General features: G+C 44.9%; 1 protein-coding gene across 4 annotated transcripts; it reads right to left on the minus strand.

Annotated features, from left to right (window-relative positions):
• Positions 1 to 117: 117 nt before the first annotated feature.
• Positions 118 to 18,163, minus strand: LOC112460805 (nephrin-like). Of its 4 annotated transcripts, none has more exons than XM_025025684.1 (15): positions 14,801 to 18,163; positions 14,025 to 14,475; positions 10,640 to 10,772; positions 10,288 to 10,496; positions 9,666 to 9,776; positions 8,608 to 8,811; positions 7,434 to 7,579; positions 7,169 to 7,319; positions 6,395 to 6,525; positions 5,405 to 5,564; positions 4,342 to 4,638; positions 3,356 to 3,676; positions 1,948 to 2,238; positions 1,367 to 1,476; positions 118 to 736 (listed from the first exon to the last, which is right to left on the minus strand). In XM_025025684.1, exons 2-15 carry the CDS (start codon positions 14,206 to 14,208, stop codon positions 623 to 625), a joined length of 2,562 nt encoding a protein of 853 aa, XP_024881452.1. In that variant the 5' UTR covers positions 14,209 to 14,475; positions 14,801 to 18,163; the 3' UTR covers positions 118 to 622. The 4 variants fall into 4 exon arrangements, with proteins under 4 accessions (XP_024881452.1, XP_024881451.1, XP_024881449.1 ...); XM_025025683.1 differs by having other exon boundaries at positions 14,025 to 14,478; XM_025025681.1 differs by having other exon boundaries at positions 14,025 to 14,518.
• Positions 18,164 to 26,300: the final 8,137 nt, after the last annotated feature.

The raw sequence follows: 26,300 nt of genomic DNA on the forward strand, positions 1-26,300 counted from the left end.
AACAAGATTCTTCCCGATATTTAAAATTAATTCAGCAATGAGAGGACGAATTGAAATAGAAAGCGGGGAAAGGTATATATCAGTCGTGATAATACGGCGCTATGAAATGACGAGACCTTTTAAGACTTGACACAAAATATATTAAACTTGGAATAGTACACCACGTGTAGCGTTCGATTAAATTATGCGACTAAATCGTCTCGCGACGACTCCGCGACTCCTCGCCCCGGTCTCGCGCTGGATCGGCGGGGAAAATCCTAAGACTCTCGATGATCTCGGGAGAGATCGTGGCGCGCCACGATATGCTACGATATGCTGATATGTCTGCTACGATATCGTCATCGTGATATGTCACCCCGGCGCGCGTTAACAAGCGAGACACGAGATTCGTTGACTTTGTCCTTGATATCCGCGTGTATCCGTCGTGGCATCCGAGCGACGGCGCGCGATACAGTTTTCAGGCTTCCGAAATTGATCGTCCTTATGATATGCTGTGTGTGTGTGTGTGTGTGTGTGTGTGTGTGTGGATGTGTGGACGTGTGTGTGTGTGTGTCTGTGTGTGGTATCGTCTTGTGTGTAAGTATGTGTGTTTGCGTCTCCGGATTCACTCCCGCGATCAAGTTTACACGCAGCTCTCCGGGCCCGGTATGGAATTGGCGATGATGATCTCCTTCATCAGGTTGCGATCGGCTTTGAAGCTGATGGGCTCCCAGGACTTGGCGGAGAACGGGTTCAGCTGTTAAGTCAAGAGGAGATATCGGGGTCTAAATCTAATTAATACTCTCTCCACGCGCCGCGCGGAGAAACAGAATTGGGAATCGAAAGTAGTATAGCGATCGCGCTTCCTCGGCTTTCTCTCCGACCTCCGGAAAGATTGATATTATTCATAACGGTTATATGCCGGTCGCGCGACAGCTAAACTGAGATTGGTTAGATAGCCGGGCTTAATTTATAAGCGATCGATAGAAATTCAATCTACGGCAGATTAAATTTCTAATCTTCCAAATCGGAGTTCGGAATCTCGCCGCGCTTATTGAAACTTCCTATCTACGTGAAGAATCGAGGGGAAAGAGTCAAAGGCACATTTCACGTTATTATTTACTTAATTATCCTAATCCCTCTTTCGAGATAATTTGAGAACTCATTATACGATTCGTTAAGGATCAAGACACGTACATCACTCCGTGGCAATTATCCCGAATAAGAATTAAAGTAGGATCTTTCCCGAGTATACGGTGCGGTAGTAGAACATAAATTGATATCGGATTAATTTATACAGACTGCAACGGTGCATTATTTACGTTATTTCAACCGTTGCCTTTTTTTTTCAAAAAAATACCGCTGTATATTTTTTGGCATGACTTACGCTGCATCTGTTCGTCTGCAGTCCCTGCTTGTGAATGTCATAGGGCGCGAACAGCGTGTCCGGTCTCACTGGCAAAAACAGTTGTGGCTCGCGTTTGATCTTCTCTTGGTCTGAAACATTCACGTTATTCCGCTTTACATTGACGGCTTTCGAACAATTTAAATAAAGCGCTGAGGACGAAGACCGGACGGGGTGACTAAAAAAAAAAAAAAAATCTCGTCAAATGTACTCTGCAGAGAAGAGTGCTCTTTAAATTATAAGTTTCGTTTTCTGCAAATAGTTTTTGAAAATATCTATCTTTCGCCGTATTCAAATAAAAGTTTATTATTTGGTAGGAACGTTTGGTGCGAAGTGTCGACCTCAAAATAGCGTGTAACACGATCGGAAAATGACAGTTCGACAGAAATCACAAGGCTTCCCGAATGCCCGTTCGAATCTCCGCTTTCCATAAATCTTTAAAACGACTCACTTTTGTTGACGCGATTTCTTTTTCCTATTACCTCGCGACAGATATTAGACGAATATTAGATCGATCGGGGTTTGGTCAGATCGCGAGGTGACATCTTTCATCATGGCGATACCTTGCGGCGACTGTATGATGTCCGGTTGATTATTGAGCGCGTAATCGGTGACCTGCTTCAGCGTGTACTCGACGAAGTACGTGTGGTCGCCGTGGGTCACGTCCAGCATCGAATTGTTCCTCGAGTCCGGCGGCGTGATTATCGGCTGCTTCATGTAAGGCTCGATGTGCACCGGCGACGTGGTGCCGCGTCGTCGATACATCATCAGCATCACGGAGATCACGGTCGCGCCAAAGGCCAGCAGGCAGCCGACCAGCAGCAGGATCAACGGCAGCATGCTGACCCCGGTGTCTGGGGGAAAAAAAACCATTTCGTCCTGCGATGGGGATCTATGCGCGCTGCCTTTATCACGCGTGATAAAAATTCATCCCTCGTTACGCTTCGGGTGACTTTATTCGACGATCGTTAGTCGTACGCACAAGATTAATCGCAATTAATTGCGGCAGGATAAAATTAACGTTATTAGAAAATATATTTTATCATAATATAATCAGACGAATTGTAATTACCGTTAATTGTGTTAATTATATGGTGCGCGGCAGCGATTGCGTTAAATTGCTGTTGTCTTGAGTTATGATATAGAGTGGCACTATATTCTCCTTCTTTTCCAGAAAATTTTAATATGTGGAAGATATTTTAATTAAAAATAAATTGGTATTTTTCTATTCGTAAAATGAGAACACATGACAGTAGTTTTGTTTAGCGAATCGAATACATTGCAAATCTCTAATAAAGATGAAACGTGATTTATTACCAAACGGAAAGAGCATTTATGGATTTTCCCTGTACAGCAGATAATAAACTAAAAATAAGAGACATGACATGAATATTTTTTTAATCATTGGATCTGTAATTTGTGGAATCAGCTGAATTATTGTTTAGATTTATTATTACATTGGACATGATTTCTATTCTGTCATGGTTTTGTCAAAATGATTAATTGATGCCAATATATCGGAAATGGAGATTAAAATAATCTTCGAATTAGTCGTTTCAATTTTAACTGTCGAATTGTATTATTTGCAATGAATCTTTTTTAAGATAGTCTTCCACAGGATATCATCAATTTTATCTGATTTAATTTGTTCCCGGGGGAAAACCTGAAATATACATTCTAAATCGGGTTCCTCAGTCGAATCAGTTACAAAAGGACAAACCTTCAGAATGGAATGATCTTTCCGGAAATTAGAACAACGTTTGGGAATATATAGAAGAACCGTTCCTTTAGGGTTCCTATATTTCTGCCATTTATTATTGCCTATTATACATATATATATAGATGGCTGGACAATATATCTATAGATAAAGTATAAAAGGAAAAAGAGAGGAATGAGATAAAATCATGCATGAGATGAAAGTTCAATTCTAACATTAGAATGAAAAGTCCTTTCTACAACTCAATTACTACCTGTGTGCTTCTCGGAATCGCGCAGCATTATGTCTTCCAACAGCGACACTTCGCTGCGGCCTTTGGCGTTCACGGCGTAGGTCACCAGGTAGAAGTGCGTGGCCGGCAGGAGATCGGCCACGGCGATCCGGAAGATCGGCAGATCAGCCGACACGCTGGACGCGTTCACCCGGAGGTTGCCGGTCAGCACCTCGTAAGCCTCCAGCCGGAACTCCTGGTGGAGCCCGCCGTCGTATCCCGGCACGCACTCGACCTCCAGGATTTCCGAGCTTTGATTGAGCGACGCCTTGATGGTGCAATTGTTCAGGGGATTCGGCTTCACTGCTCAGACATATTTTTCTCGCATTTAATTTTGGTATTAAGCGAAAAAGACGTCTTCACCTCGAGATTTGAAGAATTTACGTTCTAATCCCTATACTATCGAGAAAGTGAAAAAAGTTACATGTAGGGTATATAGAGAAAAAGAGAAACTAAAGAAAAATATAATTAAAGCGCGTTTTTCATTTTCTTGAGCGTCTGAATTTCCCTCGGATGCAAAAGCGGTACGATTTAAGTAAACTATGATGGAACGGCCGCGCGACACGGCCCGTCTCGCAGAAAATGAACGATAAAACAAATATTTTCGAGTTTGTGACGTACGGCGCGATAAGCCGGCTGCAAGCGAGTCGAATGGGGAAGAAAAAAGGAAAGCGTAAATATCCGCGTAAAGTTCTAAATATGAACATCTAAATATTACGTGTTTTCGACGCGAGATGCAGCAGTACGCGCACGGTGTTTAAATATTTTCACGGAATCCCCGACGCGTTTGTTTGTCTCCTGGAAAACGGGAGGGACGGAGCGTGGATTTCTTCCGGATTATGATTCGCAGTGGGAAAAAAAAGAAGAAATGCAGTCGAATAAATTTCCGTCGAATAAGTTTCTATCTCCCACTTTTTTTCTCTCTCTCTCTCTCTCTCTTCCTTCGATATGAACGTGTAAGATATCACCTGCCGGAATGACTTGATAGATGCAGGGCGCCTCCTGCTTCCCTATCGCGTTCCTACCCCAACAGGTCAGGGCGCCGTAATCCCTCTCGGATTCGGGGGTGTAGACGAGCTCGCTCGTGGTGCCGTTGTTGCCGTCAAACTTGGCCGGCGCGACTTCGAAGTTCTCGCCGCTGTTGTTGAACTCCCAGACAAAGTCCACCTCGCTCGGATCGGCGTCTACCTCGCAGCGCACCTTCACGGATTCCTCCAGCGAGGCCCCGATAATCGTCACCTCCTTCATCTTGCAGACCGGCGCGACTGGATCGCACGTGGAAGAAAAGGAAAAAGGGAACACGCGTCTTTGGTCGAACAGACGATAAAAATGTGGAATTTTTCTTCCTGTGTTTTTTTTTTTTCGTTTTCTTTTTTCACGTCTCTACTATTGATCGGCGGAACTTCGACAGCGGCATTATGCCGAGTTTAAGAGCCGTTTTATTCGCCCTTAATCGGGAGAATTATATTGTTCGCCGTAGGGCTTAGACGGGAGGGTTGAAAATAAATTGGCTTCTAAAATGTAATCCCTCATATCTGACGTCCGAGATATTTCGTTCCCGAACACAATTACGCGCGGTTGGCATATTGTGTAACGCGTATTTCGGAGTTTACTATATAGAGGAAATAGAAACAACGTTAAATGTAACTTTTAGCAGTGAAAAGGTCGGAGGTTAATTCTCCCATAATAATACCTTTTTAATAATTAAACATGCCAATAATTTACTTTTATATATAAATCGCACCGTTAATTTGTGATATAAATAAATGCATATATTTATTCATATTAATATTCATAATTGTTTATATCACAAACAACAAGTGTACAAGGATCCAAATTTATTTGTGACGGAATATAATATAAGTGCGCCGTAAATTTTTTGTGGCGCAAATGTTTTCCCTATCCGCGGAGATCTCCTTCAATTTGAAATTCGATTCATCCTCGAATCGCCCGGCGTGGTACTCGCGTCGAGATTACACATTCACTTTCCGAAGTCCTTGTTATCGATTCGAACTTGTCGTATCTACTTACACTGCACTCTCAGGTTCACAATCGGGCTCGTCGTCTCCCCGCGATCGTTGCTGGCGAGACACGTGTAATTTCCCGCGTTGTCGCGCCCTATGCCCTGCAGCACCAGGCTCTGGGTGCTCATGATGATACCGGCGGAATAGTTTTGCGTCAGCACGCCGCCCTGTCATTGATGGATTAACGCGTTTAACACGGAGGTTGAGAGATTCCAGAACGATAGCTTTTTCCGCCATATTTCTTCGGTAATAAGAAAGGAACGTGACAAATAGATTTCGCGTGTAAAGCTTTTCGTCTTCGGCGCGAACCCGTCTTCGTCGCCGTCTACCGGGGGATTCCCTTTTAATGGATTCTCTTTCTCCGTATAAATATTTCATATGTATATTCCGCCCAGCTTCGATACACCTTTCCCAAATTTCCCGCTTTACGGAGACGGTAGAGGCGAAATTTTCCAAGAAAATGCCAAGTTTATTTCCGTTTATGAATAGTCGTGTCGCGAAATATCCACGCAATAAACGTGAGGCGACACGATATTTGCCATGCTCGGAGAAGTAAATGCACATGTATGACATGAAGAGACGAAAATTTTCCCGAGCTGCCCTCCCTCCTCCCGCGCAAAATTGTTTTTTTTTTCTTTCGTAAAACTGACATTTTCTCGCAAGTTTCAGATAACGCTTTAAAAGTTCCGTCGTAAAGTATCGTGACTCGAACCGATCCTTATCGAAATAAAAAAGTCATTACCCATTCTCGTGCGAATGGAAACGTAAAGTTCGGGCATCTCGTATTTTTCGGACCGCTGTGTGTGTGTGGGTACGCGTGTGTGCTTTTCGCGCTTAATCACTAAAACTTTTTTTTTTGTTTTTGAGAAAACTCGGGAACTGTTTGGTGGCTCGAGCCAAAGCTCGAGCGATCGAAATTTTAAAAGTGAGACTGCAGCCTCAGCGGAGGCAAACACACCGGGATTAAAGTGGGTTCGTTGCCGAAGGTGGAACTTACGTTGTGGCGCCAAGTAATTTTGTGATGCTCCGGATTGGCGCGGACTTTGCATTCGAAGTACACATCGTCGCCCTCCTTTATGTTCTCCGCGTTCAGAGTGCTGCCCAGATGCAGCTGCACCTTAGGCGGGACTGTAAGAGAAAGCGGAGAATTTCTCGGGTTCTTCAATGTTTCACGTGGCGCGACCGTAATGAAATATTTCGGTGTGTTTCGAGAAAATGGACGTGAAATATTGAAGCCGGCGGAAAACGCGAAAGAGCGAGAAGGTATTAATAAGGCATGCCGGTTATTCGCGTACAATGGATTTAACAATTTAACAGATTTCCATTTTCACACATTTCCACCGGGAGAAACACGGCGAAACTTGTTGAGTGCCATTTATACCGTGGCATAATCGTGTGCAGATTTTAAATCGTTCGACCGAGTTTGAATTATTACCTGCTAATCAGTATCAGTGAAGAAATATCGTTACAGTCAATAAACGTCAATTGATCGAGATATCTTCTCGACATCCTGCGGCTTAAATAATTTCTATCTACATTGCAGATGTGCTTCTCACCAGATAAACGATATCGTATACCGTAATGCCAAAAGAATTGCTATTAAAAGACGATCATAAAATATAGCGATATAAAATATAAAAATATAATTTTATAGATATATATAACGTTTCTCGCGGGACGTTATCGGCGACAAATTGATTTCGCGGTAATCGAGGTCTGATTTGTCGCGTGATAAAAAGCGGCGCCGAAGAAACGGGCGCCCGCCACTTACAGACGACATTCAACTTGAAGGAGTCCTCCAAGTACGCGTCCGCCAGGGCCGGGTTCTCGCCGCGGCACTTGAGGATCTTGTCGTGATCGTCGGGGACGGGCGAGAACATCAGGGTACTCAGCACCATCGACGCGTTTCCGCTCTCCATTACCTGCTGGCACAGTTCGAAAGTTGCAGGGGACCGGCGATAATTCGGGGGAACGTGTCAAAAAGTGTCGACGTGCGCGACATCGACGTTTGAAGAAAAGTATTTCGTTATCGAGACCTTGCCGTTCCGGAACGTCTCGTTTCCCTCGATCCAGGTGATGCGTGCGCGGGGATGCGAGCCTGCCGTCTCGCAGGTGATGGAGTAGTCCTTCTCCGTCTCCATGACCGTTAGCTTCGACAGTATCTTCACGGTGAGCGGTTTTACTGGAACCAACCGGCGGAATCGCGTTTATTGCGCGCTCCATATCGCGGGTAATATCGTAGCTTTTTATGCTCCCTTAAAAGTTTCCAACACGATCCGCGTCAAAAAGTCACGAGGTCCATAGGAATTCATAATTAATACTTAGAAATCTTCCCTGGTGTCCATTCTAAACCTCTGTGACGACTATCGCTTTTTAAATTTTTTCACGTCTCATCGCGTTTATAGATTGCAGGCGATGATTTTCAATTAAAACAGTTATATATAAAGTGCATTTAACGTTAATCCGATCGATATCGATTTTGGAAGATTATAAACAGCGCTTTTAATATAAATAAAATTGTTTGAAAGGGGCAAAAAAAAAATGAACCGATTATTCCGCTCGTTCGAGATTTGTTCAAGTTGAATAATTAAAGGAAGCTGAATTTATTTTCGCGGTGCGCGCGGGCCATTGGTTATCCACGCACCAGGGTCGCCGTTCCTCTACCTTCAACAAACCTGCCAATAATTTATCGAGCCGATACCAGAAACGCGAAAGGATTACTTTCCGCGGTCGAAATTAAACTAATATGAATTATTAACGGGTTGAATGCCGCGGGGATTTTGATTAACTTTGCAAAAGCGTAATTAGAGATTGTGCAACCAATATTGCGGCAAATAAATGCCATATTTTTGTCAAATGTGCTCGTTACCTCGTTTAATTGAGATCACGACACACGCGCGACTTTCTGAAATGCGGCCGACTGCATGACGCTTTGATCGCGTGTCAAACGGGACGACGCGTTTAACTCTTTTGGATGACACTCGCTCTTTTTATATAAACATTTCCTCCGTTTGGCAGCTTTAAAACTCATTTGCTTTTGCACGAAAAATTATCACACGTGAAAAAAAAAAAGTAAATTCCCACAAATTTTCACGCCGCGTGCGCTGTTGGCTAGAACCAGAGAGAGATCAAGCGCTGCCGAAGAACAAGGGTTTCTGGAGACGGAAATTTTCTTCGGCCAGGTGGGATCGGGTAAAAAAAGGTACTCACGATAAACGTCGAGGATCACGGTCTTCTCCAGCGGCGGGATGAGATGCGTATTGGCCGCCTGGCATTTGTACGTGGTGTTGCGGTGTTCCCGGCGCAGCTGCGGCACCGTCAATTTGCTGACGACGATGTTCTGGCCGAACTCCTCGAGTCTGCCGTCCACCTCCTTGCCGTTCACCAGCCAGCTCACCACCGGGGTGGGTTTCCCTTCGCGCGCGCGGAAAGCACGGAAATTATACGCGGCTAATTAACTTCCCCCCCCCCTACCCTCTTTTCCACCCGCTCGCCTCGTCGTCGATCAGTCTCGCGTGACAGCAGACAAATCACCGGGGCCATAATTACCCTTAATACCGGGTGTCTCCGATCGGGCGCGGCCGCGTAATACCCGGCCACTTGGAGGCCGGGCTCGTATTTAATTGCTAACGATAACCCCCGCGGTATCTCCACGCTTTTTATTTGTTCACGCGATCTTGTGAGGGGGGCGGGGGTCACGCTGGGATTTATAAGCGCGTAAAGAGGGGCCCCCGGTCGGGTAATTTGTCGCTCTCTCGCCGAGATTCGTATCTCGACTAAACATATTAATGAGAAAGCTGATTTCTCTCAGGGAGAGGAATTAACGGATAAAATTTTACAAGCTCGAGAACGCGTGGTTATATTACCTGTATATATACACATGTAATGATAAATTCATCGCCAACTTTTAAACTGTAAATGCGACGAGAAATTTGGCTTTATCTGCGAAATACCGTATCTCACTTCCCGTCCTCTGTCATTTAATTATGTTAATTGTAAAGAGGGATTATAAAGAAATTTCGATACGCGCGGACACTGCGTGTCCCAAATTATAATTAACCGCGACGATAACGTTGATTTACCATTTTCATAGCGGGATGTCAAATATGCACAAGCGCAAAACCGAGAGCGTATAATGTAAATAACCGCGAGCGGAAGTTCAAGGCACAGATAAGGGCTCGTAAAGCCTCGTCGTGTTTGCACGAAATTTATCCTAAAGGACAGAAATCACAAAGAGACGAATCGGAATACAGATTCAGTGTGCTCACCTCCCCTCACTTCGCAGGACAGACCGAACTCCACGCCGACTTGAAACGGCCCGGCGACGCTCTCCACCTGCACCCCGGAACTGTCGTAAATGAGTAGCTGGTGCGGCGGCACTGCGAACAATTCCGCGAACCGGCGGTTCGCTTTCCATAATTGACGGATAATGACCCAGTCGGTCTAGTCCGACTTTTTAAGGAGAGCTCGCGAAAGTTAATTTTAAACTTGCAAAAATGAAATTTCGATTAATTCATCCCCTGCTTCCTTCACTTCATCCTCTCCCTTCCCTCTCCCCTGACCCTCCCTTGCCCTCCCCTCCCCGTAGAACTTCGAAGGAAAGTGGGTTAGACTGCCGCAGCGGCGGGCCCTTCAATTAGCGAAACCGCGCGAGACGGGACGGAGATTGTTCCGGCAAGTTTAACTTTGCGCCGAGATGAAAAAAGACCCTGCATATCGGCCGACGTTAACTGCAGCTAATTCCGCTCGCTCTCCTTCTTCTTCTGATGTTAGCGCGGGACTACGAGACGATCCTACGGGGGCGTTTTACGCGTTACCGCGGGGCCGCAGTTAATCATACCGGGAGCGCGCGCGGTGTTACGCGGTCGTTACGGTAATGAGTTTCCTCACCGATCACCGTGAGATTCACTTGGAAGTTCTTGGTCGGCGAGTTCTTGAAGTCCACCCGGCATCTGTAGATCCCCTCGTCGTCCAGCTGGACCGCCTCCAACGAGAGCGCGGCCGGCTTCGTCACGGTGATGAAGTAGGCCCTGGGTCCCACGGCGGTGCTGTCCGACCAGTTCAGGGCCTTGTTGAACGCTCGTCCCCGCACATCGAAACTGCGTAACATTTCATCCCCACTTCTCTAAGTAATTCGCGAATAATTCTGAATTTTCTTTTCTTTCTTTCTAACGTGTTTTTGAGCCCTGAGGAGCCCTCCTCTCTCTTCAAAAGCTTTCCTAGGTGGCCCAGCTGCGCTTACCTGTATATGGGCTTCACCGCGTAATCGCGGAACCAAAGGACCATGTAGACGCGATCCTCTCGCGTGGACGGCTCAATGTCGCAAGGCAAAGTGGCGGTACGGCCAAGTACGGCGCTGACCTTAGACGTGGACACTGGAGACACGTTGAAGAAAGGTGGTTAACGCGTTAATTGCCGGCGAAATGACTCCGTGACGCTAGCGTGTCTTATCGCGGTTTATATATAGCTGAATTAAATTAAATTTAATTAAATAAAGCAGCAAGCGTATCTATCAAACGCAACATTTATTTACCATGCACTTATTATTATCAGCGGGTTTATTTATTAACCCTTAAATGCCACACCTCTCAAGAATCTCGTAAATGACATGAGGGGTCTAAAAGACCCCAGCATGAAAAATGTCTCCTTACTCATTGATTTTTTTATCTTTAGTTATGAAAATTTTTTTCAATGTTGTTCAAGGCTTAGAAAAGAGAATAAAATGCTTATATTGTTAAAATTTCAATTTCAACATAGTATAAAAAATTAAGTAAACTGAGTACTGCTAAGTGTACAAACGGGTAGGTCAATCATTTAACTATCATCAATGGAAGCATGAGCTCCATTTTTGGCAAGAACATTTGAAAATATATATCATTGTAAAGGGTCTGGGGTCCGCTAGACCCCAGGGGGCATTTAAGGGTTAAACGTATTGAACGCGTGCACACAAAAAAAAGGTTCAGATAAATTTTTTAAACCGAGATGAAAATATCACTTGCGTGGCATATTCAACGTGATTGATAAAGACAGCCAAAGATTATCTACGAAAGGATATTATTGCACAGTAATTAGTGGTTTAATAACTTCTCTGAGCAGTAAATAATCTTCTTCAATCGATAGTTCAAATGGTTGAAATTAAGATTGAAGGGGAATCACGAAATCTTTTCAATTTTTCTAATTTTTAATGGTTTCTTTGAAGCTTGCTGTAAACAACAGTGCGACTTTTCTTTCTTGGTTAAATCTCATTAACTTGAATGCTAAATAATTTTACTTACAATACCTCGTCTGTTTTCTTTAGAGGCAAGCATTACGGGTCGCTTAATAATTGAGTTAATAATTCTGTCGAATGCACGGAGGTATTATTTAATATTATGTAATTTTGAATTTTAAATGTAAATTCAAAGACCATTATGTTTTAGTAACTTACGACGTTTTTTGAATTGCTAATTATATGGTTAATAAGTTAAATGAGCTGTAACGCCAGCTTTTATGTCACGAAAGAACGTAGAAAGTTATTAAGTTAGTAGGAAGTATTATAAGTAAACTAAACTCACAAGCCATTCAGGTAAACGAGATTTAGCAGCGAAAAACTTGAGATTAAATTTTTTTTGCTCCCATTGTTTGGCGTGATTTTAAATTACCCTGGAGTAACGCAGCTGTGTGTGAGGATCTTGAACTACGAGCGAGTAATATCATTACGCGTTTCGCGAAATAGAGTCGCTTCGAGGATGTGTAGATATCTTAAAAGAGACATTTCCCTCCAATTTAACATTCCATTTTGACGCGAGAAAGAGTTTTGCCGCGCGCGACATATAAAAAGGAAGCTGCTTTGCTTCTTACGAATAAAGAGACGGGAAAGCAGCTTGAAAAATATCACTAATGAAGTTCGTTTTCGCGCATAATGGAGAGTTTCCATCCGGCAGCGCGAAATATAATTACGTCGCGCATAACATTTCTTTGAGCAAGTTTCACGCTCCGAGTGATTTCCGGTATTGCAACAAGCTGGCGCGTCTGATTTCCCGTTTTCCGATATGCCGCAATTTTCATCAATCGAACGACGTCTGTAACACGAATACGAACTCTTCCGGCAGGATATCGCTTTTACGTTTGTTTGTGACGCCCCGATGAAAAATGTACATGCCACGAGCCATTTATCTTTTTTAGCATCGTATCAGCGCGATTATTATCTGTTCCATCTATTTAAACGCGTGTCATTTTTTATGCGGAAGGCATTTCGAAGATTATAAATAAAAAACTGACAAGGCGCGAATGCAACTGGAAAATAGCTGTGAATATAAAAGTTTGAGATAAGAGATATGGCCGTTTTCGTGTAATTACGAAAAAAAGCTGAAAATTGAGTGAAAAATTTTCAAACGGCTGTAAGCGGGATGGATTATAAATTCAAAACTTGTAAAAGCCTCGCACTTTTCATCAAGGCATTAACCGTATATATGCATTAACAGGCAACTTATTTACTATTTCACCGCGTTTTAAGGGAGCACATTCAGCCTTGCTTTTGCGTTTTTGACCCAGTTTTATTTTAAAAATGATAACTTTGTAAATATCGATTCTAACAGTTTTCAATTTCATGACTTTGTCAGTTTTCCACTTTTCAATATGCATTTATGAAATACGTATTGGGTTCCATTTTGCGCACAAAAGCCATATAGAGTTCCATTCTGCGCCGGACATGCTGAGTGTGCACGGCAAACGAAGCTACCAGCAGAATTAAGGGACCCATTGTGGGGCTCTGATCAAGGAAAATTTTCCTTCTTTGTTAATCTTCGGCGATATATCGCGCACAACGAAATAATAATACGATCTACGGAAAAGCAGCGGGAATCGTTAACCGCGTATAGCTTCACAACCACTTCCCTCCCCAGGTATTTTTGCGGGAAACCGACCGCAAAAAAACATCCTTTCTGTTTTTTTATTATTCAATTTTCTCTTCTTCCTTCTCTTTTTTAATAACGCTCGAAATAAAATATATTTTTTGTGTGAAACACATACGCGCTCACATATACGCTTCTTTTTATAACCTACTCGGTTTTTATCACATTTTCACATTTCGTTAAAAAAAAAGAAACAAATAACAAACGACCGTTTTGTGCCCAAAAATCACAAAATGAGTTTTTTTCAGCTACAATTTCCTCCGACTTATGAATATCGATTTCCCAACGAGAATATTGAGGTACCGATAGTTTTCGAGTAATTTAGCAATTGAAGAACTCTTCATTCTAAATTAAATTAAACACGTATCTCCAATTTCAGAAATTAAGGTTCGAAGAATCGATAAACATTATTTCTCGTTATTAAATAACGAGTTGTAACTTTAAATGAATGTTACTTTAACGGACTTTTGAGGCTCGAGTCGCCATCAGGAAAACGTGACACAATTAAAAAGTTATACTTTTCAATTTTAGAAAATGCAATGAGACGACACCTCTCGTATCTCCTTTGTTAATGAAAAATATCGGGAAAATTGATTTCCAGTCCAGGGGGATAACCGCGGTAATTTCGGGACACGCTCGAAAGGAATACGTATATATCGCTCGCGCGGGTCAGGGAAGTGGTTAATCTCGATCGTTCGTGCGACCGGTTCGTGCTCGAGTTCGCCGCCGCCGTACCTAGGTCATCGTCCTTATCCCAGTTGCCGCTGGCGTTCACGTAGACGACCACGGCGAATATGTAGCCGCTAATCACGAGTCTCACCGCTATCTCGGCCAGCGTTCCGAGTGCCATCCCACGAAGGGGATGCGACACCTTCGCCGGGCACTTGGGTGGCACGCTCAAATCCGTCGTCCCCTGCATAATACCACCCCGCGGGTACGGCGCCCCCTTATTGTCATTCCACACCGGGAAGGACCTGCCTCCGCCGGCTCCTTATGTCCCGGCCGCGCGCGTGCAGGGACGACGAACACGCAGAGGACACCGACTCACCGACTCGCGCGTGGATCCTTCAAGCTCGAAGCTCGTCCGCTGTCGAGGCGCATCGAAGTGCCTGGCTGACAAATCCGCACTGCCTTCACTGTGCCCTTTATAAGGACTATAGTCCGAGTCTCGTTGTACTGTATATCACTGCTAAATCAGCGCAAAAGGATTGCCGGGCCTTTCGTTGTTACTTTAGAATGTCAAAATACATATTGCGCTATTCTTTAAATTGTTATATTAATTGTATCAAATTTTGCGCGTTAATAAGTAAGAAAGAAATGTTTTTAAATAGTAAAATTTTGTTGGTAAGCAAAGTCCTTCGTAAAATTTATTTTTACCAATTTTTACAAATAATACTTAAACTTGCAAATTTTTGAGAATTTTCGTGCAATTATTAAGATTGATAAAATCGGCAATAAAGAATGTCAGAAATAATGTCTAGAGACAAATAAGAAGTCATATACGGACAAACCTTTTGCATCGACTTAATATTTCAGGATAACGTTCTCGCACCTATTACTGTCACTATTTTTATCCTTTCCCCGATCGATTCGTTGCTAAAATATATCGTCGTCTTTTTTTATTACGTCGCGATATCGAGTTCAACAGCGGTTGTTACTCGTTGTTTTCACGTGGTTGCCTTTGATTACCCTCCGCTTAACGTTATTGTCCTCGGATTTAAGGGTGTACAATTGCTCTCTTGCTGCAGCTGCTACATTACCATTATTTTTCTCATGCCCATCAAACTCTTCTTTGTCGATAATAGGATTTCGTCACGCAGCCCACCTTACTGTCCGTCCTTTCCCGATCGCGCAAATTCTCCCGTTGTCCACACTGCGATTTGTTAACGTATTCGCTTATCGTTGTCGATTACGCCCCGGCGCATTCGTCACTCGTCCAGGAAGATGCATGGAGGCGCAGATTACTCACCGTTCAAATTGACGCCTGTCGCCGGCTCAAATAAAGATGGACATTTGAAAACATCCGGCCGGCATCGGAATTCCGTCGATATTTCTCGTCGCTTTATGATCGATTATTACAAATTATTTTACTGTTAACGCGTCGCGTGTACGTCTTATTGTCGCGTTTCGCGGATAGAGACGCGCCTCGTCCAATCATTCTCCGCGACTTGTGTAACACACAATTTTACAGAGACGGAGGGGCCGTAATGCGAACGATCTCTTTAAGTAAATGAGTTCTTTTCAGTAGTGCAGCTTGTGAGCTTGGCTTGGGTCGGCCGGTCCGCCTGATCAAGCGCCGACCCTCTTCCACTGGGCTGCACACGATTCTAATTTCGATCCACTCTACTTATCCCGTCTCCTCCCAAATTCATTCGCGTTATTGTCGCGCGCCTTGCCCCTCGCGCGCGCTGCTCTATGTCTGGAAAGTTCCTCGACGGCCGGATGCAACGAAAGGATTAGTCGAGCAACTTTATCCTTTAAGTCGGGGAGGGACAATCGTTAATCAGTTGATTAATCGTTGCACTCGTTACACTCCGACACGTATCTTATCACGTTGAAACGTTCCGGACGATCCACAGGTCGATACCGGGGAATACCTTCTTGTTATCGCGAGAGAGGGTTGTTGGTGTGTTAATACATTTTAACAATCTTGTCGGCCTTAATGGGGAGACGTGACGTCTCAATGCACGGCGCTATTCAAATTGTCGTTCGGTTTCAAGTCGGTAGATTTATGTCCAAGTTACTCGATTCGAGTTATATTCAGTCAGTTCTGTGTTAACAGCCGGAACTTCTTAGCACTTGCAAAACAATCCGTCGTCTCGCGAGAGGACTAATTCCCTCTCTTTCTCTCACTTATATCCCCTCTCTTTCTCCGTCTCTACCTCTCTCTTTCTGTCTGTTCCGTCGATTAATCAAAGGAGAGTCTTATTGTCATTCCGTCCGAGATCAGACATCCACTTCCACCACTTCCAGCCAAGCGGCGAGAGGGCGAAGGGGGGGCGAAAGGCAGGCAAGGGAGCAGGACGGGCCCCCGGCGGGGGATGCTTCGCGGTCTGATCGTCTCGCGAGCGTTCGAGAGGAGTGATTTCACCGCGACGGTATTCTCCAACGATTTTCCACCCCTAAAGGCCTCCCACCCCTCTTCTTTCTCTCTCTCCTTTCCTCTCTCCTGCCCTCCCTCTCTCTCTCTGTCTCTCTCTCTTTCTCTCTCTTACCTCGAAGGTAGACGGCCTCCTCCCACCGTCAACCCCGCGGCGATGTCCTCCGGCGAGGATCCTCTCGAGGTGGTGGGCGCAACGGGGGCGGGAGGGGGAAGGGGAGGGCGACACGCTCTCTCCGAATAGTACGAGGATCTCGAGGAGAGTCCTTCGGCAGCCTTCTCCTTAATGTTTCTTAATTACCCGCGTTCATTAATCACCGGGTCTTTTGATGTCCGTTGAACGCTTTCTTTCGCCGCGTGATTCGCGAGAGAGAAAGCAAGCTCTCTCTTTCTCTCGCCTAAAGCAGCCGAGGCACGCTGAAGCACTCGAGCGGAAGGCTCGAGGCTCGCACCTGAAATGGCGCAACGCGTCCTGACGAAGCACCGCCTTTCTCCGCGGGGATTATCGTCCTTCTCTGGGGCTGCCTCCCTGCGGGGGCTTAGGGCCGCCGTTAGGCGATTCGACAATGGCGATGACAGATCGGCCGACCCGCGCTGCACGAGGCGTGCACTTCGACACACGCACGATACTTCCGTTGTTGCTCCACCGGTCCTCAATTTCCGCCGTGATCGATCATTCCCCCTCGTATTATTTCGTGGATTTCCTTTTTCCGCGAAGAAAAGACCGTCAAAAATGTAAGATGTATAGGGGTGCTATCGCCCGTAAAAAAAACGACGATATAAAACACATGTAAAAAACGGCAAAATCGTCGAAACCGACGAGGTGGATTCGCGAAATTCGCTTTCGAGTTAATCGACTCTATTTTTCGACAACGGTTCCGTTTTTCATTGACGCAAATCGTTCTGCTTTATTCTTGACAGTGAAAATTTCACCGCATCAGTAGTTAGTCATACACGATCGTTCTCGTTTCTCTGCCCTTTCCCCGCTTTCGTTGAACCTCTCTCAAAGATTCAACGGCTAATTTAGGACCAATTTGGGGGTTTCACTTTTCCATCTTCTTTTCGTCTTGCCCCTCGACAACAGTAATTGATAAGAGCCCAACGATTTCTTTCGCAGCAGATACCGGACAATCGCGCACGGCCGATCGCGCTCGCAAGTTTTCCCCTCCAAAAAATTCCAGTCCCAACTTCCGTGCTCCTGTGAGGGATTACCCTTTTTTTTTAAATCAGTCAATGGAAGTACCGATCACACACGCGCACCTCGGGGCGAACCGTTCATCTCGTTTTAACCGGGCCGGCTACCGACGCTGAATCTCGACGTTCCCATCGGCGAATTGCCGTTTCTCACGCTCTTCCCCAGGCGATCTCGCACTCACTCGCAGCGGGAAAATCTCGATAACGATCGCGGTCCGATCGCGGACCGGCGACGGCGGTGGCGGCGGCGTTGGCAGTGGCGGGTCGACGACACCGGCTGAATTTCTCACGAAATTTCTCGCCTTCAGGCGCGAGGCGCGGCGCGACGGCTTCAGCCGGTGTTGCGAGCAGGAGCAGCCGCGCTTCTCGCTCCCACGATCTACCTCGCACACCCTCGTACCCGACGGCGAAACACCTCGTTCTCCGCGACGCGTGCTGTCGCGTGCGACGCGCTGCGCTGCGCTGCACGCTTCCTCGTCGCGCGGGCACGCCGCTATAACCCGCCGCGCGCGCGAGAGAGAGGACGACGACGCGCGCGAGAGACGGGGCGCCGATCGATTCGCGTGTCAGTCCGATCCGGCCGCCTCGCGTTTCGACGCGTTTCGATGCCCGCGCGATGTACAACCCCCTATGCCGACGGTGGTGGCGGTGGTGGTGGAGGCGGCGGCGGTGGCGGAGAACGTGCCGAGCGCGCTGCCGCGCAGGGCTGTCCGTGCGTGGGGCGCGCCATAGGGTGTCCCGGAATTGACCGACGACGTACATATACCCCCGTTATCTTGCTGCGAGATTCAACGCGAGCTTTCCCTCGACGCGAAACGTCGAGGCGGATCGTCGTTTGGCTCCTTTGTATTTTGATGCTCGATGTCCCATTAGCTGCTCGCTTGATTTTGACATCGCGAAATAACGCCAGTTGGAGCTAAATTAGACGACCGGTAACGTTAAGAATTGATTGCTGTCGCTCTATTTCGAGCGACTGATCGCGAAGCAGTTGAAACTTTAATCTATGTAATTGTAGTATTAGAGAGAAATGTGATGCAATGAAGAATATATTTGATGCGGAATTTAGGAGCGCGATTCGATCTCACGTTTTGTTTTGTAACGCTATTGGATATATCAGCTTTTCTCTCGAAATTTTTAGAACTTTTGCTCGTGGGTTGAGAAGAGTCCGAAAGCCTTTCTATAATTCATGATATTATTGTTTCATTATGTATTATTGATGTAATAATGTCACTTTAATAAATTGTGAGAAAATGTGAATTTTATCAACTCATATTCCTTCCTTTTTACAATTCTGGTCTTTGTCCTTTCGTACAAATGTCCATTAAAATTAATGGAAATTAAATTAAGATAGTGATCGAGGTCTACCCTAAAACTCTCATCCACAGACATTCCTGACGACTGTCTGTATTTATTGCGAGTGCGACTGCGCAAGCGGTGCATTCACGCCGTCGTCGCCAGGATCGGAGGAAAGTATTCATGAGAAAACAAATTGGAGGCACCGGGATCTAGCTGGTATACGGGGTGTTTCATAAAGTTTACATCAAACTTGGAGGAGCATGATGTTCTCGGCAAATTTGTGGATCAACTTTTCTTTCGCGGAAAGTTGAGCGAGAGCGAAGTTGTGTGCTGACTCTCAGCCTTGAAAATTCAAATATAGATTGCATAAACTAATGGATAATAATGACTTTTGCTTTATGCACCGTCGAGGTGCCGATCTGAAGCAATTTTAGCGCAGTTTCAATTACCAGGAATGTTCAACGTCGAAAGTCCTAAGGTTGATCCCGAGGAGATCGGCTTTTTCGACCGAGGTAAGAAGTCAATTAGCAAATGTCTCGAAATTAATTAGAAATTAATTATTAAATGACTTTCTGAAGTTCGACGTGAGGAGAGACGGTGAGCCAGTTTCGCAAGCCGTGCAAGATCTACCGCAGGAGAGATGCGCAAAACGTTGTGGCCCGTTAACTTCGGCGAGAGCACGAAATCGAATTCTCTTTCAAACAGTCGTTTCAAGAGTCGCGTAGAGAGAAAGAGAGAGATGAATGGTTACCGCGCATTCCGCGGTATTACGTATCCCATGTTATATCGATAGGACACACCCTGTATTTAGTGGCTCGCGTGAAATGACCAGGTCATCTGTCTTACGAGGTACCTCCGAAGGGAGACGAAGGAGAGAAAGAGAGGGACGAAGCGTCAACGGTAGGCCAAGATAATACAGCGGAGAAGGCTCCGGTTGGAAAAAAATAACGAGCGCGATCATCTAATGTCCTGGAAGCCGGGGCTTTTTTCCCCCGTATCCAATCCAACCCTGCGTAGTAATAGTCTCGCCCTTACTGAGCGAAGTCACGATGCCTTAAGGGTGGGCGATAGACACAGGAGCGTATAATACGACACCTGCTCGCGCTATTACGAGCCTCGCGAACGAACGAATGAACGAGAAAATTTCTGCTCTCTCTCTCTCTCTCTCTCTCTCTCTCTCTCTCTCTCTCTCTCGTCCTGCGGCAATTCGAGTCACACGTAAACGTAACACCTGTCCGCGCTATTACGGTTTTTCACGAATGAGAGAATTCCCCGCTTGCCCTCGTGTCGAACCACGATCCGCGGAACGATGTCGTTCGCGAGGAAATTACGGCGTGACAAAGTTGAATGATTTAATTGGCACAAAAGCAATAATGTATCACTTTTCTATCAAATTATTCACGCTGTAAAGTAAATTTATTTATCCCGACATCCCGTTAAACAAGTCATCTGTGAGGATAATTTAAAATAAATATCCGACATCGGCTCAATTTTAGTACGCGAAAATAGTTAAAAATGAATGTTTAGTTATCTGCTTTCGAATTATTTCGTTTAACAAGAAAATCATTAATCTATATTCGCAACATTCATCGAACAAACATGGTATATTTTAAAAAATCGTCCTAGTTTTTTGTGCTCCTTATGTCTATGATGTAATTCACTTCAGTTTAGCATGAAAAAATATATCTGGCGAAATCTTTAGATATAACGATAAATCGATGACATACATCATGCCTCTGAATACCTTTCTTAATAAAAATGCAATTTTTTTTTGCAACGCGGTAAATGTTAATGCGCGAGTTCCTTTCGCCATCTGTGCGACCTGAATTTTGATTTAATTCGAACTAAGTTTTGTAATATCAGGCAATTACGGAGAAAAGCTCCCCTGCAACCTAAAATAGAGATTATATATAGACAGTAGCTATCTTCGTAGCGCAATATATTTATATTGTATTACCTGAAAATTGAGTAATATATTAAGCTTTGCACTTATTGTTAGTAATTAATTCACGTTTTCGGGTAGTAAATCAATATTCATGACAGCTAGGTTAAATATCATAAAATGTCACTTAGGATCAGATATCGATATTTGACGTCTCTTTTATGTGAAATAATAGAAATTTAGGTGACACAAGCAAATTAATAATTTAATTAGTCCTAATTGATTTATCGGTTCGAGTGCCGTTATAATTAACTGTAACAAATGTAGAGATATCGGAGATTATCCGAGCAGGAAATCATTTACGACGTTTTAAAGGATAAGAAAGCGTGACGAGACGTTCTTTGTGAATGTGAAGCTATGTCGCGAGCAGACGATGTTAGGGGAGGAATCAGACAGGGGTGGCTCAATATTCGGTCGTTGGGGTCCTTTAAACTGTCGGGTGGCGCTTATCGTCGATATCAATAACGTCATTATTTTATATTATGTCCTACTCCGAAGTTATCTGAATACGGGGGGGGAAAAGTTATATACGTCCAAGGGATACAAGAAGGGTCGAGCGTTTTTCATTATATTACGGCATTTATGGCCCTTAAAAGGCCTCCGATCACAAGATTGATATACGAATTAATATGCTCTGTCCCTTCCTTTCAGAGTCTATCGAGATAATGGCATAATTAAAGAAAAAAAGTTAATTAATAATTTTTTGGGACTTTTGAATTTCTTGCAAAAACAAGCTGCAAGTATAAATGTTGAGGATATATCTTGAGGATGATAGTTGACTCATTTTCCAAACAATTTATTTACGTTATTAAAAAAAAAAAACTGTACAGATGGATGATGGAAAACTGTTAAAATTACTCCGTTCTTTGCACAACCTTGCATGTTCATTTAACGCGTTAAATATTCAATAAGCGAAAGTGCATCGTAACGAAAATGATTAATATTAACTAACTGCGTCAATATTTATCTCTCATTAAACGCACGCCACTGACAATATGAACTTGACGATCGTTCGGATTTTCGTGAAAATCCAATCGTGTAAAATATACAGTTCGTCGTACTTTCTTAATCCCCTTCGTCGAAAATCGTCATTGAAATGCCCGGCGATTAGCCGGCCGATTAAAATAAAACGCAGACATGCCGACATGCGTCTCCCCGTTGGATTTCGTCGCCCACGATCTCGATTGACTCGACCACGCGCCGGGAACGGAGTGAACGTGGAATTATAGCTCCGCTATTATCTCCTCGCCCACCTGACGGGAAGCGGCGCGGGGTGACGAAGTCGTTGGCGAATTGACTTGTTACCCCGGCCCCACTTCGACAGCTCCTACGGTGTTCGGCGTTACGGTATGCATAACGATGCGCGTGTCAATCGAAAAGCGGTGAGGTGTCGCGTGCGTGTCAGCGTGCGTGCGTGCGTACGTGCGTGCGTGCGTGCGCGTCAGATTCGAAACGTGGTTGCCGTCGCCTTTGGGCGTTTCCGCAGGGCGATCGTTAACGCCACCGCCAAACCCGCATCCAGAAGTGTCGAATGCAAGACCCGATCTTTTCGAAATTGTCGCTCTGTTGCCGGACATAAACTGCAGAAAGAGAGAAAGAGAGAAAGAGAGAAAGAAAGAGGGGAAAAGAGAAAGAGAGAGAGAGAGAGAGAGAGAGAGAGAGAGAGAGAGAGAGAGAGAAAGAGAGGAAAAGAGAGAAAAAAGAATTCCGGAATAATTACGCGATGCAGGTAGATGAATTAAACGACGATTGCGTTTGCACAAATTAACGTTGTTAAATGGCAGGGAAGCTTCGTCGATCCGCACCGCGCGCGGAACGCAAAAACGACGTGCAATCGACGTGCAACCGTAAAAAAATGTAACTAATTTAATTGTCGTATGCAATAATCGACGTTTTATTGTACTCGAATATAATAATGCCGAGAGGATAGTAATTCTCTTTCTCCCTTTCGTCCTTTCGACCGGTGTGCTGGTGTGCGCCGCGCGCCGGTGGAATAAAATAAAACACATTCAAATCAAACGCGGATCGAATAAAGCGGGGGACAAAACAGGCCAAAATAAAATCAGTTAAAATAAAATGGGGGGAATGAGAGGCCGAAATGAAACAGAATTAGGTAAAGTGGAATAGGATAGGGCAGCGCGCGAAATGAGACTAAATTAAATGAAGTTAAATTGAATTATACGGTATGGTGCGAGCGCGGGGAATAAAATGGAACGTGATAAGGCAAAAGTAGAAAAGGGTGGCGAAGAGGACCCGGAAGAGTGCCACAAATAGAAAGGAATCGACGACCGCGCGGTGAATTCAACGACGCGGGGGTGACGGAAACGGCGCGGCGCGACTCCGCTCGCGCTCGTTCGTTTCGAACGGGAACGCGCGCGCGGCCCTTGGCACGCTTCTTTTCGCAAAATTACGGCGTGGATCGATCGCGTGCCGCCTCTCTACCCGCGTATAATGATGCGCATTGTGCTGATCTCTTTTTCATGCGACACACAGGTTCGGGTGCAGGCGGCGAGGAAAGCGGGGGGAGCGAGAGACGAGAGGGGAGTGGGGGGGAGTGGGGGGGGGCGCCGGACGCCGATGGACACGCGTGAATGTTTCACGAAGATACGGCCGATCGACGAAAGGGCGACGTAATTACGAGCGGGCCGCAATTTTGCGCGCTGCGGATATCCGCACTCGATAGATCGAAATCGCGAGAGGCAGGGCAACACGGCAGGTCGGTCAGCGTGACTGTGGGGGCCGATCGATCGGATTCATCGCCGCTATGTGCGCGCGAGCGGCCCAAGACGAGCCCTGTCTGCAACGTCGGCGTCCGCGCGTCGTTGCGAAAATATTCATGCCTGCCGGCCATTCATGTGTAATTGAATTCGAGCACATAAGCGCCACCCTCCTCCTTTCGCCTTCTCTTTCGCCCTCTCTCTCTCTCGCTCTCTCTTTCTTTCTATGCGGCAATTTATACCGCAATTTCAGGTCGTAGCTGGAAACGCAGACGGAAGGCAGGGCGTATACTTAAAGCGACAGCTACTTTGACATGGGGCAATCACTTTGAGGTTGATCGTCCCGGATGAGTAATCGAATCGGCCGCGTGTAACCTTTGGAAACACAATTTCGTTATTACCGTGTATATTAATGATCAATGCTGGCCCGATATATATTACCTTTATATTTGAAAACGCTTTTAGGAGGAGCGATTTAATTAAACCCTCGTCGTCTACGCGTCGTTTCCTCCAGGTTTTTGAGGTATAACTGGGTAAATGAATCACACCCCCTCCCTCTTCCACCGTGTGTAGCAAAATCAATATTCAATAACGATACATCAATAAACGTCTAATAAATGTTTGGTGAATATCGGGACACATATTAATCTCGCTATCTAAATATTAATCGTTGCAAGATCAAAGCGCGAAACGCAAGCAATTTATACCTCGATTTTTCTCGGACCTATATATTATGTAGGTCGTAGGTCGTGGGTCTCCGCGAGAGCGAGAAGCACTGTCCCTCCTCCCATCCCTCCCACCCCCTCCGCGTTCTCCTCATTATTTCGCTTCGCGTTATTCGAAAATGAGAAAAATGGGTTTTATTTCATCCGGGAAGAGCGAGATATGCGCTCCGAGGAAAACGGACGGTCGCGGACGACCGCTTTAAGTTTCGGCGCGTTATAAGGTCGGCGGAAGACGGCGCGCGGAATTATGCAGAAGGATTTGATGCCTGGATACTCGCCACTCGTTCCGCCCGTAATCGACCTTTGCGTGCCTCGAGTGGCCGGCCTTTACACTCTCGCCCTCTTCGTTATTTTTAGTGTTTCTTCCCCCTCGTGCGCCGGTACGTCGCGTTGCGCGGCGAAACGGCGTATCGTAGATATAGGTCGAGAATTTTTCACGCGGCGCGGCGCCCCGGCACCTCGTTACGCGTTTAGGCGTAATTAAAAATGCCCGGAGATCCTCCGAGGCGCGCGCCCGCACGTTTATCATTGTTCGCGTTGTTTTACGAGCCTCTAACGAGACGTCCGCCAAGAGCTAGGTATTTCATCCACACCCTCGCGTTCTATTCTTTACAATTCCGATAATTACTGGCATGACGAGCGTTTCGATGAATTCGGGGAGAAACTCATCGAGTCTCGAAAAGGGAATCGATCGCGCGAAATGCGGGAAATGAGGCTATAATCCTCCGAGATATCCCGCACAGTCTTTATTGTATCTGGCACTCATTTTTTTACAATTTTCGATACAGCGGAATATTTTAAAATTTATTCGCTGTCGTCAACAAAGGGAGATCAGAGGTACCGGTGAAGGTATATATTATTTGAATAACGCTCGTATTTATCGGAATCGGTATTTTCATAACTCTTTCAATGTTTTTAATAAATGGTCAGTGTTATTTGCCCGTATTTTCTATTAAAAACTGACGTTTTATTATTTAACTCATCTATTCATATTTAAAAAAATATCCACCGGATAAAGACGTCGTTTTCAATCATTTTTAATTCCGGGCATAGATTACCTCTAATCCTTTGAAGAGTTTTAAATATAATATATGTATATAATATTCTATCTCTCTCTCTGTCTCTCTTTCTCTATCTCTTCTTTTACGAGAGTACTATATTCGCGCAGCCAGTAATATAAAAATATACGTTCCTAAAATAGAAGTATAGCCCAAGCATGGCGCATTGCCTGACGTAAAAATGGCGTAAATCTTTATTACAACGAATAAAATTAGCGTACTCCTACCTATTTATACGCGTGACACGCGAGTCACGTATTTCTCGGTAAAAAATAAAATCTACCATCTACGTCAACCTGTCTTTATAATCCTGCGAGATATCGCCTAAAGATATTTTTCTCTCTCTGGTCGATAAATTCATTTTCGTTTACATTTATGTCACTTGTGTAATTCGCGATACAATTAGTTATTTTAATGAGGCTGCCAATTGGACAGTTTTTGCGAAAGGATTGGAATAAAAGAGAGAGATAGAGAGAGAGACAGAAGGATGAAGGGAGGAAGGGACAGGAGGAGGGAGTATTAAAACTGACGTGCAAAGTGTCCCAGAATATCCTCCCTTTAGAAAGATAGCGGTAAAAGTCTTGATCTTAATAAAAAAATTCGAAATTGCATTTTTCTGAGCCAAGATTGCAAAGACCGTAATTTACCGTGAATTTTTAACGTTTAACTTTAAATGTCTCTCCGTAAATGAACCTGAAATTAAAATTGTATCAAGGCGAAGTCTGTTGGAAATCAAATTAAAGATTTTATTAAGTTAAGCTTATTTCGCGACGGGGGGGGGGGGAAATCCGAGAGAGTAATTCCGATCGTTAATAACTCAAAGGGAATTGATGAGTCGATATATTTATCGGAAAGGGGTCGACCCTTTTAAATGGAATAAAATATTCGTGAGGTACGCTATAATAGGTGGAAGACATGGTTAACCCGGATTGCATAATCATTCATCTCGGCTGTCTTTCCCGCAAACCGGGCGAGATCT

Source organism: Temnothorax curvispinosus, unplaced genomic scaffold (assembly GCF_003070985.1).
Source record: "Temnothorax curvispinosus isolate PA1 unplaced genomic scaffold, ASM307098v1 QBEX01010810.1, whole genome shotgun sequence".
Lineage (NCBI taxonomy): Eukaryota > Metazoa > Arthropoda > Insecta > Hymenoptera > Formicidae > Temnothorax > Temnothorax curvispinosus.

Excerpts from the sequence above, each read along its gene's own strand:
- LOC112460805 (XM_025025684.1), bottom strand. The coding sequence starts at position 14,208 with ATGCAGGGGACGACGGATTTGAGCGTGCCACCCAAGTGCCCGGCGAAG. Across the intron at positions 4,639-5,404 it reads TGTGAACCTGAGAGTGCAGT|TCGCGCCGGTCTGCAAGATG; the intron begins GTAAGTAGATAC and ends CGTGCGATCCAG. Across the intron at positions 737-1,366 it reads TGCAGACGAACAGATGCAGC|CTGAACCCGTTCTCCGCCAA; the intron begins GTAAGTCATGCC and ends TTGACTTAACAG.